Raw genomic sequence first — 26629 nt, 5'->3', positions numbered from 1 at the left:
CAGTTTGTACAATATATGAGTTACGTCGATCAGTGCGCAGATAAAGCTTCGATTCTTTTTATAGGCTTTCTAGAGTCCATAATAATAAGTCTTGCTTATGGTTATCAATTTAATACTTATTGACCGAAAGTGAGATCAAGAGAGAAATTTTGTAAATTGAATTGGAATTATTTTTAACATTTATCAAATTTGCGATTTCATGTTTCACGCTTGACAGTAATAAGTTGGGAAACTGTTTGATGCTTTCGTACGATAAATAATTAATGAATGTATAAATTTTTGAACTATAACAGAAAAAATATAACATTTTAAAGGTTTGCCGATATTCCAATTAATAGCAATCTTAATTCCTTACCTCGAATCGGAGTATATCTTTATAACCACATTGCAGCTTGTTTTGTTATTAAAAAATAAGAGAAAACACCTGTGCAAATTTATAAGTTATTGCTCTTAATACTGTTATCTTGCAAATAGTAGATTAAATGAACGTATTCATTGATTTCTTGAATGAAAAATTTTACCGACATTTCAACGGATTCTTTTTTAAACAATATACTGCATGATCTAGACGAAATTTCCTGTAATCAAAAGTAAACAATATCAAAAGGTGGGGACGCAGATAACAAAAGGATTGGTAATAAAGGATAAATAAAACAAGTTCGCATCGCAGTAATTAGTAATCATATTTTAATGACGCAATGATTGTACAAATGGATCCCTCACTCAGACGTCTCCATCTAACCGAGGAGCAATAACAAGAAATACAGCGTAATAATCGTTTACAATAATGATCATAATTTTAATGACAGACTCGGCAGAGTTTCGACTACTCAGGTTTGTTATACATAAGTAAAACGCAAAAATTACACGCCACCCTTGGTTTCTTTATTTCCTCATCTTTATGTATATAATATTTATATATAATTATATATAATCGTGAATTATATTATATAGGATTCATCTCGGTTTTCGATTTCGTAAAACCCTCTTTTATTCCCTTACTTATTCGGAAAGAACATACGAAAGAAATCAAAGGAAGAGATTCTAGAAAGACTCGTTACTCGCATATTATTTTCGCCATCACGCGTAGTTTCTCGCCTCTTTTTTTCGTCATAATTGCCGTCACTAGCTTATCTCCTTTCTTGAATCTCCGCCCCAACCCTCTCTACGTCGATTGCGTTTTTTCTGCTGTTTTGTTGTGTTTTTTCTTCTCTTCTCACATGTTTCTACTGCCTATCGCATATCCCCTCGCTATACTGTAAACACAACCGAATGGAAATTGATACACGTCTCTCCGGAAAGTACAAACAATCCTTTAAAGTCTCTTACGACTTACTTTTGTTCTACACATATCGTCTTAAATGTGTCGTCAACCACATGCGTTATAATGTACGGCCTCACGTCCCGCTTCTCTCCCTCAACGGTAGCGATAAAGACTTTGGTTTTGTTTTATTTTTATATGTTACTTTTTAAAATTTTTAATTCACCTATATCATCGTTATTCAATAAAATTGTTCCTATGGGAGAATGTCAATAATTCGACGTCAATATAATTCAATAAATCGCTTATACAACTCCGGGGCGAGAAAAACATGAAACTCGGTACTAGGCCAACTATGATTTTCCGACGCCTGCCGCCGAGACGCGCGACGCGTTCTCCGTATCCGGTCAGCTACACGCCTTTTATAGAGTTGATAGTTTGAGTATGCACTTTATATGCGGCAAATATGTCCACGTGCTATTTCTTGATTGATGTAGATACACTAGATAATGAGGAGAACCAAGCAGGCGTCGGGCCATGCCACCATACAGAATTTATACAATAAAATTTATACAGATAGACAAATGCAATGAGTTACTTCGAGCAACATAAGGTCCTCAGTGTTTTTTTTTCATCTTATAATCGTTTACTTTATACCTGCATGTTGACTATTCTTGTTTTTTTTTTTTTTTCATTAAGATAAGTAGGTGTATTTTTTAGGTGTGTGAGTGTGTTTTATTCAACTGACTTTTCCTGCCGACTCTTCGCCGTCAAAGTCTTAACCGATGACTTATGAGTATAAGTATACTTGCTTATAACATCGAATCCTTAGCGCGCGTGTCGCTCGCACTTTTTCGAGTCGAGATTACTTACTCGCTCGTTTTTCTCACATCTAGTTAAGATTTCTTAAAATTTGTCTTATCTAAACCACATTGTTTATACGCACTAATGGCCTCGTGTGTCCATTTATAATCTTCGCTCTCGCAGTCGCGCACATTACAATACACACAACACACACATATGCGCTTTCGCTCGCGTTCGCTCGAGTCCTGTCAAGATCATGTTGTTGTTTTTCTTCTCTCATGCGTCTCGGACTTTTCGTGTTTTTACGTATAATGATTCTTTTATTTTATACTTATTATATTGATCTTTTCAGTGTAAGCTGGTCGATCGATGATGATATCGAGTGGTGCACAACGAAGCGCGATATTAAACGTGCGAGTAAATTTGACAGGCTCTCGAGAAGTGGAGCGAGCGGTTTATTTTATTTTTTATTTTATTTATTTTATTTTAGTTTTGCTTCTTTTTTCTTTTTTCCTCTCTTTCTCACGACGTGACTCAAGTAGTGGATTCTGCGCGTATGGAGCCTGTAAAAATTTGAAAAGCACCAGCGAGATCGAGCCTAGGCTTGAAATCAAAACGCGTTTGCCCGTTAATCATGATCCATTCCCGGCTTGGTTTTTCGGTTTCGTTATTTTCCTTAGATACATGCTCTTGTTTCGACTGCGGCAGAATTTATTTTCTCTTAATTCATCTCTCACTCCGTTTATGCTTTTAGTTTGTTTCTTTAAAATATGGAATAAATTTATGCACTTTCATCTTAGAATATCGAATAATCTCTGTGTCGGCATTTAGCTTACTCTTTAGCACAAATAGTCGTTTAAAATTTCTAATTCAATAACATATTTATTTATGTAAATTTTTCATTTATCGTCGTTAAAATCATCACAAATTTAACGCATAGTCTTACATTGAAAGGAAGTTTGAATCGCGCGTATAGTACACAAGAGTTGGAAAGAATTTCGGTATTTTCAGTTACACAATTGTCGTTACCGTCGCGCGATCGACGGGAATTAGCAGCTACAGCGGCCTCGTCGCAAAACGCACTATTCAGTATTGTTGGTCAATCGACATAAATTATCTTTCAATTGTTGTAACGACGATAAAGTATATTCTTAAATAGACGCTCGTATATAACAATTCGTTCATACCTATATATAACTATTGTTTGTACAATAATGAAATAGTCGACGTTTCGCCCTAGCCACTGTCGCCTCTCATCCCCAATCACGCTCACATTATTCTTTATCCAACGTACTCGTTAGAGTGCAGTTGTTCTTCTCTCGATAAGTTTTTCATACATGTAACAGAAACGAGTGTGCAAACGCTATTCAAAGAAGCAGGACTAAATTCGATTTCTCGTTTTCACTTTACTTCCCGTATAATCTCAACTAGTCGATATATATAGTATGTATAATAATTTAAAAACTCTATTTTCGCTTTAATAACATTTCATCAATCAAGTTCTCATTTGTGTATAAATACTTTTTGAAAATTCGTTTACGATTGAATTTAAAAACGTTTTTCTCCTCCGCTTCGTCGATGCTCGCCTTACTTCTTCAAACCTTACAAGACTCGTTAATGTACTTCCTGTGTTTTTTTTCTTCATTACGCACGGCATTACGCTTTTTTGTACCATTTCATCGTGTTCGCGCGTTAAACTTGCGCGTTACAATATAACTATAGCAAAAACGATCGCATCGAACGCTTGAAAATAGAGACCGAGCACCTTGCGCGAATTCGTTAGCTTTTAAACCTGTTTTCCATTTAAGCCTACGTTTGTGGAAACTCTACATTGTTTATTATCTAGTTATTTTTTGCTACTTCCGACCAAAATTCATTCTTGATTGTCGTGACAAGGTTTTTATTTGTTAATTGCCGAACTATTAATGAGATTAACATTCTGTCGAACCGAAATCCTTCTGCTCCTATATTTTTTACTTCACGAGTTGCGACTGTCAACGTATGGCGATTTCAACGACTAGTATGATAATACATTTTGTTTCTTTTAAATATAACTATACGCTAACAATAAAATGTTTAGTTAAAAATCATAATTTCTTACTTCATTAGTTTACTATATGTATTAAAACTCTTTTCTAACAACACAGGATATAGTCTATGGGACACAAGAGAAAGTACTTACTAAAAATATAATACTCTATAATACATCTATATGTATAACAATACTGATTTTCAATCAATACGTTCTTCTTAATACACTATAAAAATAATGTACAATACGCTTCGACAAAACCTTCCCATGATTTTAAAGTTAAAACTACGAAACGTAACAAAAAGATTCGTTTAAAACTCGAGGATTTTTTTTTTTAATTACCGTTTTTATGTTTCAAGCAAATTCGATGCGGTCGATTCGCCTACGACTTACGTGGTACACAATGCCGTGCGTAAAACGCTAATAATAACATCGTTACTTTGAGTATGTATATATATATATATATATTTTTTTTTATTCATTTATATTTATATATGTATAATTGTATATAATATATTTTTTGGTTGTAGGTAATCATCATCTATTTGGATACTTTCTCTCGTCTAATTTACACAAATTGTATAACCCCTCGATATCGTCGTTTAGTTTCGTAACCTTTAATTATCCATTAACAAAGTTGCATAATATCGAATTATTTCATTTATATCAGCCTCTCCAGCGCATCAGTAGACATAGTTTCATTTAATTCGCCATCGCAATAATCGCTTTTTTCTCTAACGCACGCATAATCACGCTCTCTCTCTCTCTCTCTCTCTCTCTCTCTCTCTCTCACTCACTTTCATTAAGCATCATTTCGACTAGATTCGGGCCAACGTATTCCTAACTGCGCTTCGCGGGCGACGTTCACTCCCAGGTCACGAGCGTCCCAACGTTTCCTCGACGTCCAGCCCGAGTGTCCCAGATCGTTTATACAATAAGCAATGTTAAAAATAAAATTCCATGCATCCTCTCGGACACTCGGGCTCGGCGCGATTCATCGCATGGACTTCGAAGCCGTGGAAGACAACCTAGCTCATGAAGCATGGTGAGTTTTCACGAACGATCTGTGTCCTTGTCGAAACGGTCGTCCATGCAAACTCGAAACGCCTTCGCACGCAGAGAGCCGTTGCCGCGATATTACGTACTTATATCATACCAAACATTGAGCGACCACGGATACACGCGCTCGATTCAAATTTCCCGCTCCCGACAGGCATCTTGACGAGCGCGTGTCTGCATGACGATCCGCACGAAACCTCGACTATTGCCCGCCGCGTGCTCCGGCGTTTTAATTGATTTTAACCGCTAGCATTACGTACTTATCTCTGTAATATATAATTTTTATAATAATCTTAGTCGTTTACTCGTCGTCGTTAATTTTTATTTAATCTCATTTTTGTCAATAAATCTCGATTCCGTTTACCCAATCACTTGTGGTTAAATTAATATTTAAATTCATTAATCGTTATTACATTATATACAGAGTTGATTATTTTGTTTTGTTTTCGTGTTGCTGTCTGCGCTAAAGGGCCATTGGCGATTGGTGCTCGGTGTGTATAATAACGTATTATACTCAATATTCGATCACTGGAATCCCGGGAAAAATACAACGATACTTGCGACGAATGTCAAAGTCATGGTGAAAATTAGTATATAAACGTAGCAAGCAGAAAAAGGAGGCGTTCGATGTTGCCTTTTGCGATACGAGTGCGCTTCGCGATCTGGTGATTTATTATGTGGTTTTTCCTCTTTTAAAGCTTCGCGCTTTTGTTTAATACTTGAGATTAAATTTAACGTCATAACTATATGAACTCTTAACGATAGTTATCTAAGAAAGTCATTGCTATTTTGGTCTAGATAGTTGCAGATAATATTCGTTTTCTAATGCGATAGAAATTATATTGCTTTTGTTAATTCGTTTGTCGTATTTTTAAACACTTATATAACTTCTTTCAAGTGGGTTAGAATTTGAATTAATTTGTAAAAGGGTACTTTTACCTAAGCCTTATAGCGTATATATATTTATATAAGAAATGCATAATAGTTGAATATTTGAAACGGATAAAATTTGGCAAAATACGAGAAAAGTAATTCGACATAATAGCTCCATAACGAGAGAAAAATGCTTGGTTGTGCATTACTTTATAGCTGTAAACAATAGAAGCGTAAAATTTTCTCGAAAACCCCAATTCCTTCGTATTTATTTATTTTTATATATACGTATGTATAAGTATGCATGTTCATGACTCTTTTTCGGTATGGAATAAATAATGCACGTATGCATCTCATATACAAACGAAGCAAACTCGTATACTCTGAAGCATGTCTAAAGCGCGCAATATAATTTTTTCCTTACAATAGAAATACACCCTGTATAAAAACCTTTATATAACGACCGACGAAAAAACGTTGTACCACCAAAGATTGTATATTATCGTGAGATTCCGGTGTGCACATATATTCATGATTCGAGTAAAAGTATGACGCAACCTCTCAAAAAACGTGGAAGGGCGTACACGGGTAAAAAATCGACTTATATTCTCAGTCCCTCGTACGTTAATTGGCACCGTTTGTTTTTTTTTCTTATGCCGACGCAAATCTCGTTTTAAAAAAATACAAAAACCTTACGAAAGGAGTGTGTGTATGTGTAAAACGTGAATGGTATCCAACGTAAAGTTTAACTGCGGAGAGTGAGGTATTCTTCGAAAACGAATAAGAACTACTGTGTATTTGAAAGGGTTTTGACGCACTTGAGACCTTCGTTTCTCCCTACTCATGCTCTCTCATTCAGCCTTTAAAAATCTTAACGCGTGTGTATTTTTCCCTCAATCTTCATTCACTTAATAACAATAATATTTAATGTATCGAGAGGAAAAATATTCTTGATACTTAGTGCGTCGAAACACTATTACATCGTATATAATATAACCGTCAAGAAACGCGCTTGTCGTTCTATCGTTCGTCGGCTCAAACATCCGAGGAGGACGCGAAGGAAAACGCATCCGGAACGAAAATCTCTGAAATCCTCTCCGAGCACAATTTCCGCGGGGCGACGCGATTGCGAACCCGTGATCATCGTAGTTCGCTTCTCTTTTTTGTACAGTCGTATCGTCGTTGTATCAATTACCTGTTTTGTGAGCAGTGGTGCTTCCTATATAATTGCACGTTCGCGTGACCACGGCTCAGCTCGGTCGGAGACCCAGAAACGTTATTTACGAGTTCAGCTATATATGCGTAAAGAGCGCGAGGAGCTTCACAAAGCGCTCGTCGGCTTCGTTTAGCACGGACAGCAACCGTGCTAGTTTAGTATAGTTGCCTTTCTTTCTTCTCATCTTTTTTTCTTAGTCGTCGTAGAATTTTCGTGACACAGTGTCTTTCGGATGAGTCATTTCGCTTCGATCGCTGCTTACCTCTCGTTTACTGCGAGACCAGCTCTCGCGTTTGTATCTTATTCTCAAACTGTCTCGATGACTCATTCGTCAGTGTTACTCGATTACTATTTTTAACGGCAGTTGTTGCTGTTCTGCCTTATGTATCTTGGTCTTAACCTGGCCTGCGTCGTCGGTTCGCATGGCTAAAAAAGCTTAGACGTGATTATTAAAGTTAGACTGTTGCGCGCAATTGTTGATCTCTACGAGGGACTTTCGTGATGCGCTGTGCTTCGAGCTCACGTCCGCGAACTCGGCAGCCGAAGCTTTGCCCTTGCGTGGTAACGTGGTGGCCTCGCCCAGCGACGGCAACTCGCGCGGCTTCCACACTGGTGAACCTGCAGTAGCGAAAAACAGAGGAAAAATAGATTCAGGCATTAGACAGACATGTGTTCTTGTATACTACAAATGATGCATACAGGTGATAATCGAACACTATTATGTTGTGGAGAGAAAATATGTGTCTTTGTTGTACAAGTGAGAATATGTTCGCGACGTTACGTAAGCAATTGTAAAGCAGTCGTGGCACGTGCCGTTTCAATATATAGAATGATGGAGTGACTTCTTTCAACGTCAGATAAGACGGTCTGCGCGTGCCGCTGATATGATACCACACGTTACTCATTCCTTCGGCTATTTATTTTATCTACTCAAATATCCGACAGATAGAGAGTAAATATATGTCGTGCGCAACTCGTGGATAAATTCTAAGGCTACACAACGTAAACTACGGTTTTGTCACTTTCGCAGCTTCCTATTTAATTTTTGCCAGCAGCGATCGTGCAAGCGCTCATGCCAACGTACCAAGCTCTTTAATAGCGGCCGGCTGATAATGCTCCGGGTGGTGAGAGGACTGTATCAGTTTCGCTTGGCTCCCGGTACTGCCGGCGGAAATCGTTGAGGTAGTGCTCAAGGTTAAGTGGTTAGGCGTACGACCCAGACTCGTCTTTTTCTCGCCTAAATAGGCTTGCGAGTCCTCTTCGCCTTCCGACTTTGTGCCGGAGTCCATTTCAACCTTTACTTCCCCTATAAATATAGAAAATTTTTTTTACTTTGTTTTTTAATTGACTTAATTTGTTGCCATAGACGGCGAGAAGAAGTTACAGATAGTTTGTTCTTTCAATTTCGATGCTTGAAAAAAATTTTCTATTTATATATTTGGATGTTTGTCGATTTTAACGACGTTGCACGCTATAGATTCAATTCGTCTTAAAAAAATAATAAAAATAAATTATCGATCAGAAGAGATTCACTGAGCGAGCAAAATTTTATCGCAATTCACTCTTTTTCTTCCAATATTAAATTACACATTCGACAGATTTAAATATTTTTAAGCAGACATATAGCATGCGATCAATTATATACCTACATTGCCACGACATGTAATCAATGAAATACCCATTTGCAATAAAAGATACCGATCAAGATTGTTTCCATATCGAAACTTTTTAAGCTGTAATCGATTTCTTACTCGTCAGCTGCATGCAATACACAAAAAACCAGCTGACGCGATCCACGCTTTAAGAGCCACACATTTTATTCCAACAACATTACAGTGTTTCACCGCAACGGAAAAAGCACAAAACACAATGAAACAGAATCATTCTACTGATCCTCACCAGAACTATCGCTAATAGTTTTGCTCCTGGTTCGGAAAGTCTGTTGCTGTTGGATCTGTTGATGATGCTGTTCATCGATGTCCTTATCCTCGGATGACTCGCGGTCAACAGTCTGCTTCGAATGAGAGAACTTGCGTCGACCTGAGTGCAAGGTCTGGCTCTTGAACGACTTCTTTGAAAGTGTACCTGTGGGCAGGTTGGGCGGCGTTGGAGGAACCGTGGGAACCGCGTGCAGCGCCTGAGCACCGTTCTGGGACTTGTCACCGTGGCTCGTCGTCATGCGTGGGGAAATCGTCATCGCCTGGTGGCTACTTAGAGCCTGAGACCTACACAGAAGTAGAAAATGCAATAATTATTAGATGATTTTTTGCATTAGAGATCAAAATAAATATCAGTTGTGCAAATGGGATACTATATCTTAATGATATAAATATAGTATTTAAATTTAATAGATGGTAGAAATATTTACATTGTGTTATAATTGTCTTGTCATGCACGACGTTCACTACTTTTCAGGAACATTACTCAATGCTATTATTTGTTTTATTAGATTGGACGTGCTGGTAAGAGAAGTCAATGCAGTCGATAAGGTAGATCCCGATAAAATATTATAAATAATGTTGCCCTTACTTAATGAAGTCATACCTGGTTGATGGTATGCTCATGTTGCGCACTGATTCTCGGATGATCTGGCGTATCGTCTTAAGGAAGGAGTTGCGGAATTCGCTAGTGCTGTTAGAGAGTACGTAGACCTTCTCGGAGCGGCGTTGCAGCTGGCTGCGCAGATGGATCAGCTCCCAAAGGAAATGCGACTCCATATCCTTGGCTGAGCTTGAGCGCACCTGAACCTCAGTCACGGGAATAAGCACCTGGTAGCGGATTATCTCAACGTCGCCCGCATTTGTCTTTGGTAGATTGGCCTTCGATGAGCCGCCCTATAAATAGTAAATTGTATTTTTTTTCGATGTGAAATTTTATTGTTACAAAGATAGATTGGTCAAAGTGTTGATTATAATCGTAAATTTGTCAGCGGAATATGCTTATAAATCAAATTTGACTTTCAAGCGGTTCAAAAACAGATCTAATGTCGGTTTTTATAGGTAAATAAATTATTTTAGTTGCAGAATATAACGTATATAGAATACTTTGTTTTTTTTTTTTACCAAAAGTAAATCCATTATACAATTACTGATTTTTTAAGATAAAATCTACGAGAAAATTCACGGTACGATTAATAAAATTGAATAATATATAAAAACACAAATGAGTCTTGTATAAACAATGCAATGAAATAAACAAAATATTCACACATCAACGATAACTTACCATCAGCTTCTTCTTTTGCCTGAGTTTTTCTTTGCACAGGAATACAACTGCTGACTTAAAGACGAAGCACATGGCGTGCAATTCCAAACCCTTCTTGATTTTGCCAAGGAAATCCGAGATATTCAACCATTCGACACCGCCGTAATAAAGTAGATCACCAGGGCTCAGGTCAATTGGCTAGAAAAGGGTTGAAAAATAATTGCACTTTAATATCACATATCGAAAAATAGAGTACTACACAACAATTAAACGAACGATTGCTTTAGAAATTTTGTAGTAGTTATTTGTTAGAAATAATAAATTGTTTATTACCTGTTTGCAAGATTTCTGATGCTGTCGGAACAAGTGATCAAAGATAGCGCCGTATTCCTCGTGAATCCTCTGCATTTCATTTATATGCTCAGCAACTTTCTCCATACCCTTTAATGCCTCTGTTTAACAAATCGTCAATACTTGGTTAACATGAAGACTAAAATTTTGACGAAAGTCAAAATAAAGATCAATATTATAAGCCGAGCAAATAATGATGAGAAAAAAAAAGAAAAAAAAATTGTTGCTAGGTGTGGGGTTCGAACCCACGCTCCCAGACGGGAACCAGAGCTTAAATCTGGCGCCTTAGACCGCTCGGCCAACCTAGCTCATGTTTCACGGCAAGCAATACACTGTACTTGACGCGTCGCGAGTCAATCTCTCGTCAGCTCGTAATGCGCGTGATCGATGAACTTAATTATTTTTACGAACCGATTAAGTGTAGATGTTCTTCGCTTCGTTCATCAGTAAGGTTTCGTAATTGCTGAAGTAGTAACGGGTATTTCAATATTCTCTGGATTGGTTTGATCAAGTACGACTCCAAAGTAGATGAATGCTGCTGTCGTGGATTTCGCGCTTGTAGGAACTCTTGCAATGCTTGATTTCCTTCGTCTGTGTATTCAAATGAAATAAAAAATTAAAATTTAATATTCGGATAAATGATGCATAATAAATTAGTATGAAAAATAAAAAATAATTTGTGTTTATAAAGTTTATGCAAAAAACCTCGTAAGCGATGAAACATGAAGAAAATAAATGTTCTGTAAATGGTGTGGATATAAATAAAACATTAAGAAAAATGACGTAATGCAAGTTACGTAATATAATTGTTAACATACTCGGGTGTAAGACTTTTTGGGCCTTCGAATGGCTAGCACAGAATGAACTGTAGAGCTTGAAGTGGTTTACATAACATAAGAAGGCACTTCCAATGGAAAACAGGACACCCTGAAATTTCAATAACAAATAATTATTTTATTAACAATTTTGTAATAATCCAGTTATATGTTGTGTAATGTAATAATTTATCTTTTACCTTAAATTGACTAGGATGCTCGAAGTTGTTAAAGTCCGCCTCGATTTCGATTGCGTGATCGAGATTTTGCAAAAATTGTCGCTGGAATGTCACAATTTCCTGGATGTTGCCGAACAGGGCATTTATCTCGGCGTTCGACAAGAATGTCTCGCGCTTCAAAGGTTCCAGATAGTTTTCCAATAAATTGTTTAAATTCTATAAACGAAAGATTTTACTTTTTCATTGCCACGCTTTGTTCCACTGATGGTATTTCGATATTTAAAACTAATATGGAGCGCTAATGAAAATTCCAAATGTTCTTCACAAATTAGACCGCGTATAAACTTTTTGCATGCTGAAAAGTGGATCAAAGTGAAAAGTTCCATTCGTAGAGCGTTCAATTAACAGGTAATTTAATATTGCTCCGGATTTGCGTGATTAAACTACATTCAATACGATACTTAAAACATTCAATCGAGTAAAAAAAAATTAGAATGAGAGAGAAAACAACTTTTATATAACTCGAGAATATGCAGCGTCGGTAAAGTAGAAACCTGCGCTGCGTGAGAGCCACATCGCTACACAGAGCAAATAACTTGGCAGGGAGTCACCGAAGTAAAAATACGAGAACGTTTCGACGCACCTTTACGTATGTTCGTTCCGTCTCGATGAGCTCGAGGATGACCTTCTTGAGTTTCTCGGCGTCGGTGAGTTGTCGGCTGGGTGTCATCACCTGCGAGTGCGAGCTTAGCACGCTTCCGGTCGGGCTGGATTTGCGAGTCTCTCCGGGCGATCGGCAGATGCCGGTCACCTGTTCCGCCGTCTTCAGCAGGTTCTCGATCTCGAAGGAGCTGGTTCGCGACGCCTGTTTGCTGCCGTCCATGTGCGGACCAAGCATGTCCGGTAGAGCCTCCTTGCCTGCAAAAGCGAGTATAGTTTTTTTTTTTTAATAGCGTATACGAATATACGAAAATTTTTTTTCAGGGGTCGATTGCTTTACCTCGACATCGTCGGCGAGGAGTGAAATAATGATGAAAGGCCGACATGGCGAGTGCGCGCTTTATATTTAACTAGATAGGCAGGTACGAGAAAAGACTCAGGGTCTTATCGAACATGGAAATAAAATCCAAGCTCCGCGTGTAATTACCTGCCGACTATTTTTACGCGGTTCTATCGAAGTAGGTTGCTCGAACGTTACATTCGCGACAAAATATTCTCTATTCATTTCGAAAAATGCCTCGTAACGACGACGCGCTTCCGAATCGAAAATTCAAAACGACTACCGCGATAACTAACAACAAAAAGCTCTTTGACGCGCGACGTTAAAATTTCTCCGGCTCCGTACTCGAGCTCCGTCGAGGCTGAAAAAGCGCGGCGTCGACGACCGGAATCAAGATCGACGTGAAAAAGCTCGCGCGCGCGTGAAAAAACAAAAATACCGAGAAAATTCAATGCGAAATCCCGGGAGCGCGCGCGACAAAGTTGTTTACCCCTTTAGTCTATTATATCGAACTACGATCCGCGCGAGCCTGATGCCAGAGCGCGGCGGTGTTCTCCATCAGCTCGGCGTCGCTGCACACGCGGCGACCTACATATGCGCGCGCGTCTCCGCTCGCATTATCAGCCCTCATTATAAATGCCAGCTAACGACATCATTATGCGCGCGCTTGGGGGTAGGCATAAAGAAAAAAATCGCGCAAATCGAGACAGAGAGAAAGAGGGAGGGAGGCCTCGATTAAAAAGAATATTCAATTGGCTGCGAATGAGAGTTTTACGCGCGTGCATTTTATCCCCTTGGGCTCGGCCATCGTACACATATCGATCGTTTCTCCTCCTCTTTAGGGGGATACACAAATCGAGCGCGTTGAATTTTTTCTGTTCGACCATGTGTGCACGGCGCTCCAAACTTCAAACGATCTCGACAATCGACTGCGTATGCGAAAATTTCACTGAAGCATCGCATAATGTATAACTGATGATGCACTCACTCCAACCCGGTGCTGGAACGATCAGGCCGGAGATCATCTCCTCGCTGATGACGGGCGGATCCGTGGGCGGGGGCGGGCAGACGAGGCTCTCGATGATGTCGTCGGTTACCCTCATGATACCGCTGAGATCGGGTGGCTCGGTGCGCGACGAGCGCATCATCATGCAGAGCGCCTGCTCTTCCTGAAGCACGCTCTCCAAGTACATCATGTCCAGGTCGCTCACGATCGCTCCGTTTATCACCATGATCTCGTCGCCCTTGATTATGCCTGCAACAGTCGGTCGAACAATCGTTGATGACTATACGTGGGAGAGGGGAATATAGCTTCTCTTTGTATTGGATTTCGGGGAAACGAGCAGCCGTATGCGGATCGATTGGTTCGCGTGATAGGCAATAACGTTCAATTATGACTGGGAATTCGCGATTCTTTTTCGAAGAGGACTGGAGCAATTAATTCTGGCGAACAAAAAACTCATACATGGAATGCTCGAGCATGCCTGTGGCTCGTTTGTCCTCCTGAACGCAACAAAACTCGTGTGTACAGACACTTGCCAAGAATCTCGTCGACCCTTGTTTTTACAGCCGCCTCTCGCGATAAACCTCGTCGGCCAAAGGCCCTTCTCTACGACACATTCGATCTTCTTTCTTCGTGCACTACAGTTTTATCACTACAGTTATACGGTTAACCGCGGGCTATTCGGAAAGCAAGCCACGAATTATGCGAATTTTCGTCAAAACGTGCTTTGAATATGCCGCCCGTAACGTCACTTCAATAATATTCCCGGGAAAGCTGTCGTTATATTACACCGGATTACGCAACGAGCCGTCATTGACAAACTAACTGTATTGTATACGATTCGGCATTCATCCCGCGCGGGTGCGATCAGATTCATTACAAAAAGACGATAATAGAAAAAAGCGCAAGCGATTCTAAAAATAGCAGATGCCTTCGTTTATCCTATAGGCCTGAACGACTCTTCCAATAATAAACTGGTCAGCTCTTGCGCGAGATTATTCCACTTCGACGAAGGGCTTCATAGGTCAAGGTATATCGGTCAGAACTGCATAAATCCCGCTCTCGCGTATAAACCTTTCACATTGCGTATACGATCCCCAAAACAAAGGCGCTCGCCCGCTGCACACGATCTCGACTGATCCGCTATCTCGTTGCTACTGAAACTAAAAACGGCCATCAGAATCGATAAATTATGCAGTACAGTTTCGTTCATCGCGGCAGCGGCGCTGCACCAACACAGATTCGCTCTAGAAAAAGCTTACAACCCTCCGCGTCACTCTGTAAATACACCGCATCGACTGGCGCAACATATTCCGGCTACACTAATTAATCGCCGGGGCGTTGCAGCAGCAACGGCAGCGCAGCACCAGGTCGCTCCTATGTATACAAAGCCCTATAACTCACACTCTATCCATAGACACTCGGAGAAGTGTGGAGCAGAGCTTATTTCGAGCGCTGCATTATGCGCGCGCCAACGAAGCGAATTCCAAACGAATTTGCTGGATCGCTGAGCGATAGGCTTGGAAGCTCTGGGAAAAATCAATGGGACAGCGAGAGGACTACGAGGCTGCAAACTTTTCTAGCTATATCGAGTTCTTCCTGCTCTTCCACCACCGCTGCTCTTCTTGGCTGCAGTGCTGTGTACCGCCTCGGGCGCACGAGCGACCTCGGCCGATGCTGCTGCTGCTACGATGGAGATCGAGCGCGCGAAAAAACGAGGCGGTTTATGCGCCGGAGACGTGAGGGGGTGTCGTCATTGAGGATAGAGTTATCGGTTTTGGAGGACGTGGAGTGTGCGTCAGAGAAGTTACTTTGTTTTTTTTCTCCGGATTAAGTTGTAAAATTACATTTTGTGAAAATATTGAGCTCTGATCTGATCTGCCCTTATCTACTGAAAGATAAAATTACGAGCGGGAAATAATTATCCAAAAACCCTCCAGCGATATCCATTGAAATTGGCGATCATTATCTGCTGATTCTCGATGCACAAACGTATATGGAGCGAGAGGGAGAGAGATGTTACAAGCAGGAAAGCGCACAAGAATTCCGAGCTCGCTGCAGTCGATCGATTTGTCAGTATACTGGGTTAATACTTGCATGGACTGTAAAGCCAGAATGTTGAACGGCCTTTCGGAGGTGTAATCTATCCGGTCACTCGCGCAAATGTGGCTAGTTCGTCGATTTGCAAAATTAACCATTGATCACAGAGGAGAGAAGGAACGTTCGGGTACTCACCGTTCTGCATCGCCACGCTCTTGTCTTCGACTCTGCTGACGTAACAGCATAGCTCGTCCTGTCGATCAGCGTTTTCAATGAGTTCAGCCTCCACCGAGAATCCCCACATCTGATCCAGTGTATTCCTCTGCAGCTCCACTTGGTAGAGTATTTTCGCGCAGACCTCGACGACTTCGTGCGTGTGTAGCTGTTGACAAAAATGGTTTATCATCTCTCGTTAATACTGTATATACACAAGTCAATTCAGAACGCTATCGACGTTTTAATGCACGTAAGCGATTCACTCACGTAGGTCTCGATGAGGTCAGCCCGGTGTGGCACGAAGTAGTTGTGATCCTCCATATCTCGGCGCTTTTTAACGCGCACAAAGTGCTCCATCGCGTTCAATCCTTTTCTGCTGCACGCGCTGACCAGGAACTCCTCGACGGTCATTCCGTCCCGCAGGAATACCGACACAAGCTGCAACAGAGAGAATTACAAAGCTCGCTTTCATCTATCATACTACGTGCAATATACGGTCCGAAAATCAATCGGAAATTATATAGTCCGTTGAAGAATCGTGCACGAGCGAATCCCGAGAACGAGCCAGCAATTTGGTTAACCAGAACAGCTATTCGCTATATAGACACTCGCTCGAGGTTCTCGATCTGCGGTACGGTACGCGCGCGCGCTGTTAGCAGGGCAGACTGAAATTTTTCAGAATGAGATTTCCACTCGGCGCCTGCTCTCTCGAGTTGTACAAGGGTACTGCGGAGTTTAGAGCGTAATTAGAGTAGAATTAGAGTAGATCGCACGCTCCAGTTTGAAAAATTAATACAAAAAAAGAGATGAAAAGCCGAAAAGTAAAAATGAAGGACTCACTTGATTCTCAGGTACAGTGACTTTGACGTTCTTCTCCTCGTCCCTGGAGGATATCTGTAGCGAGCGTCTGCTGGAGCCGCTGTTGGATCGTGAGAGCAGCAGTGGCCGGCGTTTGGTCGCGCCGCGACCTGCCAGCAAGTTGTTCAGCAGCGAGGGACTGCGGGCACAGATGAACGCATGGAACGACGATACCGTAAACACGCCCAGTTTGTTCAGGGTCTGCTTCGTTGCTCGTGAAACGTGGGCGAGTAAACTCTGTGGCGTTGAAAAAAAAGATAAATGTTTTTATTTTCATTTACATTCACCACCATGCAGTAGGTTGTAATCGAATTATGTGAGCTTTGCGCATCCGCATAGGCTTATGGATATTAGACACGCGAATCAGCTGCATATATGTATATGTATGCAGAACCTGTTGAGCATATAATAAATATGCCCGACGGTATATAGGATTAATCATCGAGCATAATTAATTCCCTGATGGGGGAATAATAGTATGTACATTTTTCAATCCAAAGGCCCAAGCCAGGATTTGCAAGTCAAAATGCGGGAACGGGGAATTAATCGTTACCGCGCGTGTACGTACAGTCCAGAGGGTATAAAATTTACCTTCGGATTTGGCAGCTCGCCACTCTGCAAGCTCGCCATGTAGCACCTAAGACGGAACTGCTCGCAATGCAGCCGCTCGAGGTTCTCCTCGTACTGTATAATTTGATTGTTTATCTGCTGCTTCGTGTCGACGTCCGAGACGACGGACTGCTGCAGGTCGGCCATATGCCTCATCTTGTGATCCTGCAAAATGTCACACTATGTTCGATTGAACAAGATAGTGTGCGCGAGCATCGAGTTTAGTAAAAAGAAATTAAAAAAAAATTAGACAGACGAGACAACGATCGCTTTTCCACAAACACATGACTTCTATTTATACGGCACACAGGACGGCTTCTTCGATTTTGGACAGTAGAAAGCTATGTTTATATACGTTTTAATACACACACACACACACGCAAACAAATACGATATCTAGAGCAAGAGCAATATGGTTATACCGAAAGAAGCAACGAATTACCGAGTCGATGGTCTTGTCCAAGCGGAATATCTCTTCCTGGAGTAGGTGAAGGGTGCCAGTCTTGCCGCGGTGTCGGGCGAAAGCCGCCGCGCACGCCGAATGTATGCTGTTCACCCAATTCTCCAGCTCCACTTGACACGGAGCCTTGACAAACAGAATTAAAATTCATTTAGTCTCGCCTCTATACGCTGCACTGCAGTCGCTTGCGCATACACACAAACTTTTTTTTTTCATAATACAAGCGCGCGAATTTATGAATAATTCCTCTGTTGTACTGGATACATCTTGTTTATCTCTTGTAGAATATATATACACACACACACACACACACACACACTCACTTGAAAGAGATAGGCATCGCCGAAAGCGGTGCTGAGGCAGAATATGTAATCCCTCTTGGGGTGTTCGGGTATCGGCTGCATGATCGCCCCATCGACGATGATCAGATGCTTGGGGGCCGTCTCGACGGCTCTGCTTTCCTGCGACTCGCACGGGTAGAAGAGGAGCGTCGTGCCCTTCAGACAGACCCAGTAACCCTTCCAGCCGCGCTTACGCGCAAGCTCGATCTGGTGTTTCTTGCGCAGCAGCCACTTCTTCACGCTCAGGAACCTGCGGAAGAAGAGTTTTTCAAGGTCAACTGTGTGTGCCTCTCTGTGTGTGCTTTTCCCCTCTTTATAAAGTTAACGGCTATGCGCTTATCGAAAGAGCTCGGCTCGGGCGCTTGTGTAAAAATTAATCTTCTCTATATAAACACACGCCACGATTTTTCTTATCGCGCGTTACGGCTACCGTTCTCCGGCGATTCGTGCTTATAATGCACATAGATAAGATTACGCGTATACGCTGGGAATGACGCAGAGAGTGTATATCGTCTAGATCCGTGTGTGTCTCTATATGAATAGCGCGAGGATAAGAGGGGCCGAGTGAGAGAGAGAGAGAGAGAGAGAGAGAGAGAGAGAGAGAGAGAGAGAAATTGACGCAGCTCCTTTCCCTTTTTCGGGATGTTATATACGCCTAAGTGGACCTCTTTAGCGAGCGCACACGAGTGGACGTTATATACTCCCTTCCGAGGGGGGAACGGCGTCTTGAAAATTTTATTTTCACGAGCTCCTACGCGCTATAATACAGTCTCTTATCGCTGCGCGATTTCGCAGATAGATTATTCAGGCTCGACGCCGTTACGGGCGATGATGCCGATCTTTCGACCCTCCGAAAATTCTTATATATTTGGTACCTCCATTTATAAGCTTATTCGCATCGGCATTGGAAATCATGGCCCCGTAACTTTTTCGTGACTACAGAGACCCGTCGAATAGTTCGACTACACTCCCGCACACAGGTATCTCCAAAGCCCTTCTCGCCGGTGGCTATTGTTCAGTCACCGCGAGTATACAGCCTTTTACCCGGCGAAGTCGCCGTCGCTCTTCACATAGACATTCCCGGCTCAAGATAGAGAGAATCGATCGCATAGTTTAGCACGGCAGAAGAGCAAGAGAGAGGGAGAGAGAAGAGGAGGGGGAGAGTGAAAGAAAGAGAGAAACGGACCGGACGTGAATTTCGCCTTTGGGGGACCAGCACGCGACGAGGAAATTCGGGAATCCTAATTGCGATGCGGCGATGCCCGCGAGCTTTGTCCTTTTAACGTCCAAGTTCCGCAGAGCTTTGAGAATTATATACATCTATATATGTATATACGATACACTGGCTGCGATTGTGCATAAGAATAAAAGATTTTTCAAGCAGTTCTACGAAGCTATTGCGGCGAATTTTAAATCGCGCCACACGTACGCGAAGTCACACTCGCAAAACAAGTTTCGTAAACTTCGAGCTTCGCGCGAACTTTGCTTATACAAATTTTTACAGTATTCTCTCGATTTGCATACGGAAGTGCAAAGAGCGAACATTAAAAACCCTCCGAAAACTGCGAGCATTAAAAATCCTTCATAAAAATTCATCTTCCCTAAAGCTGCGCGTTATACCCGCCGATATATATTACAAGCTATACCCGCAGCTCTTAACTTCCTATTCAACGTAATCGCCATACATCACTCAGGCTCGTCTCTCTTTCGACAAAAAACATATAATAATCCCTCCTTATATACCCGCTTATAGCATCGAGAATATCGTTTTCCCATATCACGGTGCGCAGCTCAATTAAACAATCGCGTATATGGCATATCTATATGTGTAAGCGTCGTCGTCAGCGTCAGCGCACAGCTGCGCTTATCAATCACATTTTTTCCATCTCTCCTCCTCCGCATGCTTGCGCAGAAGCGGCATTATTCGTATATTTCAAGATGATTCCGCGCGGAAGGCTCGTCGTCGCTTTTAATCGGCGATTTAGCGCCCTGGCAAGCTTCCAATAGCCAGAGGCGTATGTGTATAGATATACATGCATATCACAGAGAGGGAGAGCCGCTGTTTTCCCACCGACGACGACGACGACGACGACGACGACGACGACGATGCATATATAAAATAACGGATCTTGTTCGGCTCGCGCGCGCGGAGAGGAAGAAAAAAAATATCCTTGACCGAGTTTTCCGAGCCAGCGATTCGAATTGAACGAATTATACGAAGAAAAAGCAATTAAAAGCGAGAACGAGAGCGCGCGCGCGTGTTGCCGATGCTACTCTGTATACAGAATAAAAATGAAAATCGCTGCACCCGATGCTTTTTACGCGGTGAATGAAATTTCAGAACGCGCGCGGATCGAGAGGAAAAAATCGATTCAAATTACGCGGTGTGTATTTCATTATACACGCAATAACGCGACGAGTGTCCACAGTCATCGCAGACAGTACAGAGCGTGAGCTTTGTATTATTCGCATCGATTATTTGCGTACAGATATACTCGTATGGTATATAGGTATTATCGCGCATCTCGGATTGTTATGGCCGAATAAAATATACGAGAGCGAGTCAAGGCGACAATTGCACAGCGTCGATATGTTCTTCCGAATAAAGCCACGGTGTAAACGCATTAGGTGTATTAAATTACAACTATACATCACGTACTGCACACATGGACTCGTGGAGAGCGCGAGAAGTAGGTGAAGCGGCGCGCGGGTACGTGTGAAATATTCATAGCGTTGCGCAGCGCGGAGCTGTACACGTATATAGATGCGTTTATGTGGTTATTAAAAATCCAGCGAAAGCAATTACCCTGCTTTGCGTACTGCACCAGTGCAGTTGAAGGATGCCGCAGCTGTGCCGGTCTGCTTGCCCCGGTAGGGCGAGTTCATGACGCTCTCGCCGTCGTCGTCGTCGCTCACCGCTGTGGTCAGCGACATCCTGTCGTCGTCCGACATCTGCGAACAGAGAAATTTTGATTTATGTAGAACAGCTTCGTCGAGGGATCGCTAGCTTTCGATTACTCGCTATCTGTGTACACACACACCACACACACACACACACACACATACACACACACACACACGCACACACATATATATATAGTATATGTTTATTCAGGGGAGGATGTTTTGTGTATAATGTCAATCGGCAAGTGTCAATTTTACGGGTTGTTTACTGGACCGATTGCGTTGCGATTGGATTGCGTTTCACTGTTGTTGCACGAGTGTTTCGAGGGGGGAGCACATCTATTATTCTAATTGCGTGTTTCTCTAGGAGTGTATATGCATAGAGGCAACAGCGACGGAAATGGATTCTTAATCCTGGTGGTGAGGATCGTCGTTAATAGGAAAATTCACTCGCGATGTCTGGTAGAAAAACTTCTTTACCAGGATATCTTTTGGATAAATCTGTATTTTCATATTATCGTCGGTTTTCCCTATATATAAGATTGATGAATATATTTTTGCAAGCGGTACAGTAAGAGAGTTGCTGCGTAACATTAATAGACGTTACAGGGTTAAACCAGATGAATATATTTTTAGTCGCAGTTCCATCATCGTGACAGAGCAGATCGTATTATCGTTTCTCAGCGCGCCTGTATTATTCTTCAGAAGTGACTTTACACTTTCTTTGTTGGACTTGTCCCAATTATGCTTCATAAATCAACGCATTCTCATTCACTCCCTTTCAATCGATGAGCAGTAATGCGTAAATAAACAGAGATAGAGACGGCAGAGCAAATCATACGTAAAAAGCATTGCAGAGCTGTAGATGAAAAAAAATAGGAGGATATCAGTACATTTAAATAATGAGAAAGCAGAGCGTTCTTCAAGCAATCTTACAACATTTTTAATCAGACACTGTTGGGCACCGCGCTCGTTGCGAAAGGGACATAAACATGAAAATGCTAATGCGCACTGGTCAGATGTAGCGGCTCCGCAGTAGCGTTTCCCAAATGTGGTCACAGTTAAACGGCCCATACAGTCCGGAATACGATCACGTTTATGGGGTAATAATACAAATATACCCGCGCCGTATTTTACCATTTGCGCGTTCTCGGACGTCCTAACGTCCGGCCCAACACCGTCTGGTCGCACTTCGTCATTCGCGTTGATTTCAATTACGTTAACGGCGTGAAAGTGTATTGTAATTCGGTCATTGGTATAAATTATTCGCGAACGTAACATAATTAACAGCAATTAACAAAAGGACGAGCAAAGTTGCGGTACCTTGCAACAAGAGTACAGAAAGCTCCATAAAATTCGATTCCGTCCAGTCATCCCGGAAGTACAGGCAAAAAGCGGAGGAACGAAACAGCGGGTGGCAATACGGAGAGAGAGCGAGAGAGAGAGAGAGAGAGAGAGAGAGAGAGAGAGAGAGAGAGAGAGAGAGGAAGAGAGAAAAAAAGAAAGAGAAACGGACAGCAAAAAAGGGGGAACGAGCAAGCAGGAAGAGAAAAAGAGCGCAGAAGCAGCAGTATAAATACCATCCATCCAGGCGTCAACGCGTCTAAATCGTCATTCTCGTCAATCCCGGTCTCGTTATCCCTACTTACGACCCTCCTAAGAAAGTCGGCATTGCAGACGTCCGCAGTGATGTGCGGATGATAGTGACAGTAGCAGCCCTCCTTGAGGAGCTTCATGTTGCCCTTGGCGCTGCCGTTGATCTTGAACATTATATCCCTCCTCCTGTTGGCCTGCAGCCGATGCGCGATATCGCGCCGCACCAGCTCTCCTCCAGTCTTGGCCTCTCTGGCCAGCAGTTCCTTCGTGGCGAAGCCCAGGCCGTCTATGTAGCGCTGTACCCAGCTGCTCAGCGCCCCGTTAACGATCCTGAGCAGCTTGTTGTAGTAGCCCTCGCCAAGGCCCTGGCTTATCTTCTCCTCGACGCTACGGCTGTTGAACCAGTAGAGCTTGCGAGTCTCGTTGACGCATATCACGCTGACCACGTGCTTCTTGCAGAGGCAGAAGTACTTCTTGCAGTTCTTCTTGTGCAGAGTGCCGAGGTCGGTGTAGCTCTCGGGCGCGGGACTCAGCAGATCCAGGTAACTCGTGCTCCGTAGCCTGCGCTTTGCCTTCCTTATACCGCTCGATTCGCTGCAGCTGCTTCTTCTTGACGACCTTCCCGACTTTGAGCATCCGGCAGCATTTACCATGCTACGTACTGCTGCTGCTGCTGTTGTCGTTCTCTACGCGGTATGCGGGCCGCCGTGGGGCTGCGGGAACGCCGGAGCTTGCACGCGCGAGCGAGCATTTAAGGTCGCCGAGTCGTAGTCGTCGTCGGCGGCTTTTCTCTCATTTCCGTTTCCGGCCGAGGCGAGGAACGAGGCCGCCGGCAGCAGCGACGACCTCGCGCCGCTCCTCCTCCCTCGTCGCCGCGGTTCCGGCGTCGATCGACGCGCATCTCTCTCTCTCTCTCTCTCTCTTTCTTCCTTCTCTTCCCAGCTGCTCCTTGTTATTGTCTATGCTTCCCTTTGTCCTCCGCCGCTGCAGTCTCCCTCCCTCCCTCTCTCTCTCTCTCTCTCTCTCTTTCCCTTTCGCTCAAGGACGCGAGCTTGCGAGCTTGCGCTGAATACCTCTCTCGCTTTATGGTCGCTCTCTCTCCTCGATTTTTCGGGCCTGCATTGTTCCCTTTTATTCGCCTCTCGTCTGTCTCTCTGTCTCACGGGGGATCGTTAGGAGGATCCGCGCACTCACTCCCAGGACTTGCGGAGGCGTTACATAAGCTCGAACGCCGGCCAGGACAAACGGCGCTGAGAGAGAGAGAGAGAGAAAGGAGGATGTACACACTTGCGCAATAAGCCCTTGCAAGCTCGTATTTATTTACTCGCTCCTTGGCTGCGTCAGCCTGTGAGTGTGTACTGGCTGGCGCAACGATTTTCCGCGTTGCGCGCTCTGTCCTTCAAAATAAGCGCGCGCGGGAGATCTTTTCGCGCACACGTATGGACACTTTTGCCAACGAGCGCGTATGCGTGCTTGATACGGGAAATTGGGTCGATTCCATGAAACGCACTCGTTGCTCCGCAGCTGAGGCGCGCGCGCACACGTGTGCGCGCGTATGAGTGTCTGATCGTCGGCGATCGGTTGATGTAATTCAACTGTACATATCGTATCCGCAACTGTTGTACTTCTCCTTGCACCTATATCTACGCGACTAACGCAATCTATCCGCACCTAAGCGTAGCTAATTTTAGACTCGGTTTCCTTTTGATTCAAATTCCTTGAGCTCTGTTTGAGTGTGTGCCGGGACAGATCGGCATAACAAGGATGAAAGGCATGAGAGACTGGCACTCTCAGCAGCAGGACGAGGCACATGCTGACGCTCGCTTAGAGCCGCTACTGCTGATTCCCGGCTGGCTCGCTTATGTACATCTGCAGGCGACGCTCGACGTGTCCGTAGAAAAATAAACTCTCTGCTACTCGATATCCGACAACGAGGCTATGTACACATATACAGGCGCCCGCCAAAAGTATAACGAGGCGCTTGCGCGCGCTGTCTTGACGATCGCACGTGCCGGGTCCTTTTGCCTCGCTATATACGTATAATGTATATATCTATAACACGTCTAGTCAGCAGCTCGGGACCGTCCGCAATGCAGCCTCCTGGCACTCATTGCACAGCACTGCCTGCCTGCCTGCGATCCACACACGCGCGCACAGGTGCACTCGCACACGCGAACTGAGCGGAGAGGACATCACCGCGCAAGCTCCAGCAGCGACGTCATCCCCAGGGCTGGGCGCATCGAGGTGGCGCGCATAGGTGTATACGTGTGCGTGCGTCTGTCTGCCTGTCTGTCTGTGTGTTACGCTACGGACACAGCGACACGGGCCGCGACGAAAAAGAGCGAGAGGAGGAATCGTCGCGGGCGCTCGACTGCTCCCGACTGCCGCGACTGCTGCTGCTACTACTGCCGAGAGAAACAGGGTTGCGCGAGCGGCGCGCACACGGGGAATCAATACCAGCCGGCCTCTAGCGCTGCTACCGCTGGTGGGGAGCCCGGACCAGCAGCGCGAGGAATCAGGAGGAGAGAGAGAGAGAGAGTGAGCGTGTGTATACTGTGCGGAGGAAGGGTTGCGCGCGGAACAGAGAGATAGGACGAGGCGCGCGCGCGCGCGCAAGCTCCAGGAGAGAAGGAGGAGAGGCGAGGGATGATCGAGTGGGACAATGAGAAAAACAGAGACGGAGGGATGCTCCGCGAAGGGACGATGCTCAAAGGGAGGAGGAGATGAATAAGAATATAGATAAGGACGATCCGCTATATATACTGTGTGAGTGTGCTCTTGTTTACGCCGATACGCGCACGAGCTTTCTTTTTTTTTTCTCGTGCACTCACGCGCAAGCTCGCTCGGTTGAACGCCGATTTTCCGCCGACAGGCTCCAATTAAGACGAGAGGGCTGAGAAAGGGGGTGAATGAGACGAAAGAACAAAGGGGGAGAAAAATGTGTCGTGAATGGGAACGAGCTAACGCGTGGGTAAATAAGGAACCGTGAGATAAGTTCGGGACCAGCTATGGCTTTTACATCGTATCTTACGCGAAACCGATGATTGAATTTTTTTCACAACGACCCCAGTGTGCAGTAAATACACGCTTTAATTTCGCGAGCGTTAACCGCAACGAAAAAAAAACATCGCGCACGACTAGTAATACCGAGATAAAGTGTATACGGCAGCTGGTGTATGAGCGCGAGCGTAAACTAAGGTCTATACATACACCGTGCACCATTATAGTCATAGTTATAAATCGGTCGATGATAAACGTGCGTTTACGATGTTCGACAATAAGCGCGATAAGAGATTGAGAATAAAGCGGATACGCGTAGATGTATCACGAGCTGGTAAGTATATATGGCTCTGATGCGAGAAAAAGAAAAGAAGAGAGAGTGAGCACACGCGCCAGTATGGCTGCTTGCGCGCTGAGCTGCTACTTCCGGTTCAGCCACTTGGAAATGGTCTCGCGCTGGCACGCGCGCGGGCGACGTAGCCGGGGCGGCTTTGAAAAATGCGAGAAACGTCGGTTTTACGAGCCCCGCTTTTTACGACGCACTGTCGAATCTTACGAGTGCCGAGCGAGAGAAAGAGATGCTAAAAAGGTTAATTCCAGGCTTTTTCCAGGGTAGCTATACATTTTTTTCCCTTTCCGTCGATCAGCTTCGATCAATATTTAACGCGTTTTCCTCTCCTTTTCCTCAGGGCCCCAGACGACTATGACATCGTCGCAGACGAGCGCCTCGTCATCGCGCGGCGCGAAACTTGCAGCGCGATCAATGCAAAGCTATACACACAGATGCTATATAATATACTGTATATAC

At 43.6% G+C, this 26629-nt stretch overlaps 1 protein-coding gene, 1 long non-coding RNA gene and 1 other non-coding gene across 20 annotated transcripts in view; 1 reads left to right on the top strand and 2 right to left on the bottom strand.

The window, feature by feature from the left end:
* Positions 1-664: 664 nt before the first annotated feature.
* Positions 665-26629, bottom strand: part of LOC100115302 — a 70020-nt gene continuing 44055 nt past the window's right edge. For 10 of the 18 annotated variants that reach the window (XM_032599963.1, XM_032599960.1, XM_031928903.1 and 7 more), the window contains 18 exons: positions 21128-21273; positions 18304-18571; positions 17963-18106; positions 17503-17700; positions 16894-17148; positions 16321-16491; positions 16033-16219; positions 13783-14049; positions 12438-12712; positions 11816-12010; positions 11619-11727; positions 11212-11391; positions 10783-10901; positions 10471-10647; positions 9775-10079; positions 9145-9470; positions 8330-8551; positions 665-7863 (listed from right to left, as the gene is read on the bottom strand). In XM_032599963.1, the coding sequence (XP_032455854.1) occupies positions 7682-7863; positions 8330-8551; positions 9145-9470; positions 9775-10079; positions 10471-10647; positions 10783-10901; positions 11212-11391; positions 11619-11727; positions 11816-12010; positions 12438-12712; positions 13783-14049; positions 16033-16219; positions 16321-16491; positions 16894-17148; positions 17503-17700; positions 17963-18106; positions 18304-18571; positions 21128-21273 (3726 nt within the window). In that variant the 3' untranslated portion in view covers positions 665-7681. Of the gene's footprint in view, positions 7864-8329; positions 8552-9144; positions 9471-9774; positions 10080-10470; positions 10648-10782; positions 10902-11211; positions 11392-11618; positions 11728-11815; positions 12011-12437; positions 12713-13782; positions 14050-16032; positions 16220-16320; positions 16492-16893; positions 17149-17502; positions 17701-17962; positions 18107-18303; positions 18572-21127; positions 21274-22874; positions 25336-26629 lie in introns of those variants that run through there. The other 8 variants (XM_008210416.3, XM_031928908.1, XM_031928912.1 and 5 more) reach the window with 5 other exon arrangements.
* LOC116417176 lies at positions 7643-10270 on the top strand. Its single transcript, XR_004227470.2, has 2 exons — positions 7643-7946; positions 9695-10270. It is a non-coding gene; the product is annotated as an uncharacterized LOC116417176 (long non-coding RNA).
* On the bottom strand, positions 11025-11108 carry TRNAL-UAA. The gene has a single exon. It is a non-coding gene; the product is annotated as a tRNA-Leu (tRNA).

The sequence above is a fragment of the Nasonia vitripennis genome, chromosome 4, assembly GCF_009193385.2.
Source record: "Nasonia vitripennis strain AsymCx chromosome 4, Nvit_psr_1.1, whole genome shotgun sequence".
Taxonomy (NCBI): domain Eukaryota; kingdom Metazoa; phylum Arthropoda; class Insecta; order Hymenoptera; family Pteromalidae; genus Nasonia; species Nasonia vitripennis.
This window is presented reverse-complemented; position numbering and strand designations above follow the sequence as displayed.